At 42.5% G+C, this 6662-nt stretch overlaps 1 protein-coding gene across 1 annotated transcript; it reads right to left on the bottom strand.

The window, feature by feature from the left end:
• Nucleotides 1-2541: 2541 nt before the first annotated feature.
• On the bottom strand, nt 2542-6286 carry FAM212B (family with sequence similarity 212 member B). The gene is made up of 2 exons (XM_015413425.1): nt 6239-6286; nt 2542-4432 (listed from the first exon to the last, which is right to left on the bottom strand). The coding sequence occupies exon 2, from the start codon at nt 4424-4426 to the stop codon at nt 3386-3388; it is 1041 nt and encodes a 346-aa protein (XP_015268911.1). The 5' UTR covers nt 4427-4432; nt 6239-6286; the 3' UTR covers nt 2542-3385.
• Between the last annotated feature and the right edge of the window lie 376 nt (nt 6287-6662).

Genomic DNA, 6662 nt, shown 5'->3' on the forward strand with positions numbered 1-6662 from the left:
CGGGTCCCCACCTCTTGTAATACTATAGATTCCACACTCCAAAGCAGCCATTTCCTCCAGAGGACCTAATCACGGTTGTCTGGAGATCAGTTGTAATTCCAGGAGATCTTTAGGCCCCACCTGGAGGTTGGCAACACTAATCCCCTTACTAATCCTCCTTTCTGTTTTAATCGTTTTATTATATAAGTGTATTTTTTAAAGTTGATCTGTAATGTCTTTTTAACTGTTTTCTGCCTTGAGAGCCCTAATTGGGTAAAAAGGCGGGATAAAAGTGTTTTAAATAAAATAAAAATATAGTTTCACATGACACAAACGTCCTGCCTGACTCCTGGCTTGTTTCCTTGTGCCCCCCTTTCTGACTCCCCAGCCACAGAGACATCTGGACAGAGCAAAGGTGATGAAGCCAGCATTTGTCAAGGCAAACCAGACAGAAGTGATTGTCTGTGAGCTGAATCCTGGCTTGACAAATTAACTATAATAAAAATAAACCATGGCTTTTTCTTATATTAGGACTGAGAACTGAAGTGGAAGAGTGCAGAGAGAGGTAGGGGGATTAACCCTTTCTTCTTTTCAGATACAAATCACCAAACCTGCTTTTTTTTTTTAATGGTACGAGAATACACCTGGATCCCCATAGCATCCCTGTATGTTTCTTACCTAGGTGAAAATGCAGCTTGAGGGAGGCAATTCTGAACTGAAAAAATAACCAGACAAAGTTTAACCAGTTTCTCCCTGCTCTGCCCACCCATCTTCCATTCAGACTTGCAGCCTACACAGGCTGCTTTGGGTTAAAAGACAACGTAGAGGAAAGCATCATACATTTGTGTAATGGAAGAAGCCGACTTGGGGAATGGGGGGGGGGACTGAAAGAGAAAGAAGGAAAAAATGCTTCCTGGCTTTGGGAGGTGGGGAAGTATGTGTGCACTTTTATGCCCACAGTAGCTCCTTCACCAGATTTTGTTTCCTTGTATGGGCAAAAACTAGTGCATGTCTTGTACCTATGTTTAATTCATTAGTGGAAAGGAAAAAAAGGAACACCCAGATATAGTCTCCTGATAGCTCTTGCAACTTGCCTATTTGTCTTAAAAACTGAAACAGGAACATAATTTCAACAGACAGCATTTATATTAATATTTTTACTTTTCTGCCCTTCTCATGATTTAGCAAAGCTGGAAATAGTAGATTAGCAGTACAGTCCTGGTCTGTGTGTGTGTGTGTGTGTGTATGTGTACACACACACACACACCTGGTGAATAATCTCAGGCTGCTTTCAAATCTAAAAAAAACAATATCGGCTGTTCTGGGCATATAACTTCATTCTGTTCTGTTCTGTCACAGACCTGCACCTTGGGTAATGGATCTCTTCTGGCAGCAGAGCTTGGATTCTTAGAGCACCCCTTTATTTCAGTGCTTCTTGATGTATCAGAGTGAAAGGAGCTCAGCGGTATAAGCAAGCATTTATTCCTTTAAAGGTGCAGATCTTCCTCCTCCACTGAAATGAGCAGAGGGTCAAACAGCACTAGAGATCCACATGTCCACACATACAGATATCGACATATACAGGTTTCTGGATTATAGTATCGGTGCAGAAAAAGTTACGGGAAGTGAAACCGGGTTACCACAGTGCTCGTTTTTTCTAATGTGTACCTCTTCTGCTCAAAGCTAATTCGTGGGACCACTTATATGTAACTAAGGTTACCACAGTGCTCGTTTTTTTCTCCTAATGTGTACCTCTTCTGCTCAACGCTAATTCGTGGGACCACTTATATGTAACTGATACATGTTATAGTCATTATTTGTGACATTTTTTAATACGGTGCTATAACTATGCTTGTGAGGGCTCTAGTACGTCTCCAACATGTCAAGATTGCAGCAGCACATCCCCTGGCAAACCTCTAATAAGCAGTCTGAACAGAGAATGCAGGCATTCATGAGGAGCAGTACACTTTTGCAATATCATGTGCCTGTCGCCACATATGTCTAAAACTTTCATATCACCCGATGCCACATCCAATACAAAGATTTCAGTGAAGGTAATTCACATTCATCTGTGATAATCAACTGTGCATTATCAAGCAGCACAGGGCAGTTCAGACTGAGATTAGAAGAGTAATGGACATCTAATAGGGGTGGCAGAACATCCGGACTGAAATAGTTCAGGAGGAACTCTTGCTTCCAAAGGCAAGAGACTGTCTAACATATTTCAACTGGGAAGATTTTTCATTTGTATCTGAATCTTCAGGCTTTTCATCTGTCTAAGACTCCAGCTCAAGATTAAAGTGCTAACATCTGGGTTCTAAATATGTTCAGTGAGGTAAGTAAGATGGGATATAGCACAGATGGACCACAGACCTAGCCCAATCAAGTTGTAACTATGGTCCTTATTTGGTTTGTTATATATCTTTCCGCTTCTGCTATGCCTATACTTCTGCTATTCAAGTAGAAGTATTCAACAGGTTTCCCATAATGTACAAACAATTCCACCAAACCACATTTGGAGACAGGAACGTCACTTTATTAGTACATTCTTGGAGAGCTGACTGCTGGAGAACTAATTATCACAAGACTAAATCTATACACAAGATATGCAAACAAAACTAGGGAAGGGCCTATTGCAACCGGGGACCTCAGTGTGGAATCTGAGTTTTAAGGCTTTGAGGGCAACATGAAGGGGTGAAAAACTTCTGGTAACCTCACAGTGGCAGCAATGGGATGGCTACTCACTACACAACACTCCTCAGATACATCCAAGGATAGTACAGACCACAGCAGGTGGGCCAGAGAGAATACTTTAGAAAAGAGCAATCAGTACTCAGTGCAATGACTGGGCCAAGACAATTTCACTCGGCCATTGTTCAAGTCCTGCAGTGAGAGAAAACTCAAGCCTCACTCTCAATCGAACCATCAAGTGCTTATTCATTTACCTGGTGCTTAATCCAGGATGTAGTGCACACAAGGAAAAGCAGAATTCAACACACACAAAAATTAAACACACACATACGCACACACACATTGATTACCTAACATTCTGTTGCTACCTGAATTAGAAATGAACTGAATATGTGTGGGTGGAAAACTAGAAGCCTGTAGGAGATGGTAAAACAGAGGAATTGACTGATTAAGACACTCCTCTGGCCCTCAGACTGGGAAAGATGATCACGTTTCAGGTCTGGAGAGGTTCTGCACTTTATCGCAAATTCCTTTTTCAAACAGGCATAGTTCTCCTTAAAGCTGTATTTGTGGATGTGATTTGTGCCAACTATCCATTTCTAGGGACACCCTTGCCTTTTCCTCATCCCAATCCATGCATGGCAGATCTCTCTCACACCTTTCCCAATCTGGTTTGCAACAGACCAGTTTGGCAAAGGAGATGAGCTACTGGAACTCAGACCCACACAGCTGTGTTAAAATCAAATCCTGACTGATTGTGGTCTATTGCATTATGGGTCTTCTTGGCACAATGTCTGGTCTTGGCCTTGCTGGTTTCCTTCTTTTGGCACCTTTCAGCTTTGTCATGAGTGTTTGATATGTTCCCATGAACTGGGAAGTAAAAGGTTCCCTTTTGTTTGTTTACTTTTTTGGGCCTCTTTAAGATTTCAGCCTCTTTGTCTTCTGTTGGCAGCCAGCAAGGCTTCTCCTTAAGTAATCTGTCTCGATCCGGTCGGACACTCCTTAAAAATTTCTTGAATATATTGGCTGTGAGGGAAAACTTTCTGTAGAACTCTTGGGATTTGCTGCCTGATAAAGTCTCACTCTTCTCCCCTTTCTTGTCTATCTCAGGCAAATCCAACCAGTTCCCAACCAAATCAGCAAAGATGTTGTCACCCAAGACTAGAGGCTGTCGGTTCCTGCTTTGAGACATCAGTGAAGAAGTCCAATCATTGGTCTCATCGGAGAACTGACACTCTTGGCATCCAAACTTACTCTCAGACAGGCTGCTTGTATCATGAGAAAACCAGTTTCTAGACATATGCTCACTGGAGGATTCAAGTGTCCTTGGTGAGTGGTACTCTGCTGTGCTCACTGTTGATGGAGGTCCACTGGCACGACAGCAATTGCCACTGCTGATGCTGCCACTAAGGGATGAAGTCATGTGCCCATGGGTACTATGTGGAAATGCAATATGGTAAAGTGGGCCAGTGGGCTGTGGCATCTGAGCAGAGCATAAAAAACCTGGAGAGCTACCACTCTCCAAAGAACTCTTTTCCAGCAGTTTCTCACTCTGCCTGCTGACTTCATGTCTTAACCTTGGCACTTCTTTCTTGCTCTGACAATACTGATGCTCGCCAATTCCTGAAACCTGGTTTGGGTTGCTCGAAATCTCCAGTTGCTCCAAGGCTGTCTGGACCTGGAGGAGTTTCAGCTCTTGCAGAGCACCCATCATGCAGTTCATCTGTTCATGCAGTCCGTCCCCAACCTCCTTCATGGATAGCTGTTGGGAGAAGAAAACAGCACCAAATTAGTGCTGAAGAAGAAACAGAAGAAAATAAAAAGAGGAGACCTCTGTTACCACTTGTGCTCTGTACCACTTGTGAGTTGTAAGTGGAGCTAAGTATCACACATTAGAGTGGATTTCCTTTTTTTCCCTTTTCTTTTTGAGGCACCAGCAGCTGTCAAACTGCTTCTAGCACATTTTGGTAACAGATACTATTTTTATTTCTAAAACCTGCTTATAAAAAACAATAATATAAGATTTGGCAAATAAATTAGGATTTCAATACCCTGTTTTTGCCTCTTAAGAACTGATGACATGAGAAACAAGACTTCATCAATTGCACTATGTTCTCATGACACACAAAGAATCACATGTATTATTACAAGGAATCACCCACCAAGGACTATTGCAGATGATATTTCAAAGAGGTACACCCAAATCTTTGCAGAATCGAAGCATCAAGCTTAGCAAATAGAGAAAAGGTTCTTTCCAAAAATCAGTCCTACCATGCTGTAACATTGGACTAGTTCTCACAAACAGCAGACAAAGGGGTAAGTCTGTATTTGAACTGTACTACTTCAGATTGCAGCTGGAGGTTCACATGGGTAAATCTTCCTCCATATAAAACATTCGCTACACTAGTGCACCAGGAAGAGGGGTAGCCAGCTATTTCTCCCTGTCCTGTGTCTTTAATGCACAAGGAACGTTTTTACACAGAGAAGCATTTAATCATGTAAGTCTCCCCAGCTGCAGTGGTGTACAGTCCAGGCACTACTTCATCTGTTGTTTATGATAACAGGGCCATCATGTCGGGCCTTACTACTATAATTCAGGCTAAGAAATGACAGAAAAATATAATCACATTGTTAATTAAGATAGTTCTTATTTCTTTAAAACTTCATGAACTAACTCTCTCTCTCTCTCTGCTTCTAGACATGACCATTGTTAGCATGCCTCTTTTTAAAATAATAATAATTGCATGCCATGTTAAACTGGTCAGCTATTTTCTCCTGCTTCTAAATCCTCCACACTCCCCTGTCACTGTACAGGATCACTTATGGATGAACTAGATCTCATTCCCAGTGCGGCATCGTCAAACAAATGGGCCATATTTCCTAACAGCTGCTGCTACTCACTCTTTTCTCCCTTCTGTTTAAGGGCCGAAGGAAAAGATGGAACTCTTTGATGTGCTGAGGTTTGCAGCCGGGTTCACAAAGGCACAGAAAAAGCCTGTAACTCTGAAACTGTTATCACCGTACAGTGTTCAAAAGCTCTTTGCAATCTTTTGGGGGAGCTCTCTTATGTTGCAGCTGTCCCTTTAACACCTGTGTGCACGGCTGGCAACGTCATCACCATGCATTATTTCCCATCATTTCGCTACATTAGCTCAGCCGCCTGCCGTTTGCTGTTCCCTTGGGTGCAGAGAATGCAAAATCTCACCAAATGAGATTTAAAAAGATGCTGTTCTGCAGGAACCTTGCTGCAAAAACAGTTAAATTGCACCCACAAACATGAAACTACTTCTCCAATAACTTAGGTCCAAAATCAGACGCAGGAAGAACCACTGAAGTAGAAGCTGAGAAACTGTCAGCCAGACTGCAAACTAATAGCTGTCAGGTTTAAACAGAGAATGCCTCCCTAACTTCTGAGAGCATGCACAAGTATCCCTTCTAATACAAATATGTCAACTTCAGCACACATAACATCCATATTCCTGTAATGAAACAGCTCTTATGTTACCATGCACAGAACCTCCTGGGGGCCCATCTGTTCTCTAAGCCTCAGCAAAAACTATCACCTTACCTCTTTCCAGATTTGCCGTTACGCCTCTCTCGTCCTAACCTTTCTTGCTGTATTAATGGAAGCCCCCTTTTTATCTGGAGCTTTGCAAAGCTGGCTTTGGAAACAGCTTGGGCCCTCATTGGACACTTCCCATCAAATCCCCTCACAGGCCAAGTGGTGTAATCAAGCGACGATGATTGACAAAGGGTCCTGCAGTAATGACTGGGGCTGATCAGAAAGTCAGCATATGCTAGATGGCTGTGCTGTTCACTTCATTGATTCAATTAACTCCCCCACATTGGGGGAAGAAGGGGGGTATCATCACAATGCATGCCTCATGTGACAAGGACCTATTAGCAATTATTAATATTTCAGAGGTGCTCATTCCCAGCTTCCATCTCAAGGGAGCAAATGATCACAAATGCAATTGTCTGGATTTTGCATC

The sequence above is a fragment of the Gekko japonicus genome, unplaced genomic scaffold (genome assembly GCF_001447785.1).
Source record: "Gekko japonicus isolate JY-2015 unplaced genomic scaffold, Gekko_japonicus_V1.1 scaffold1043, whole genome shotgun sequence".
Classification (NCBI taxonomy): Eukaryota; Metazoa; Chordata; class Lepidosauria; order Squamata; family Gekkonidae; genus Gekko; species Gekko japonicus.

What these genes read in the sequence shown, in the direction of transcription:
- FAM212B (XM_015413425.1), bottom strand. Translation starts at nt 4,426, where the DNA reads ATGAAGGAGGTTGGGGACGGACTGCATGAACAGATGAACTGCATGATG.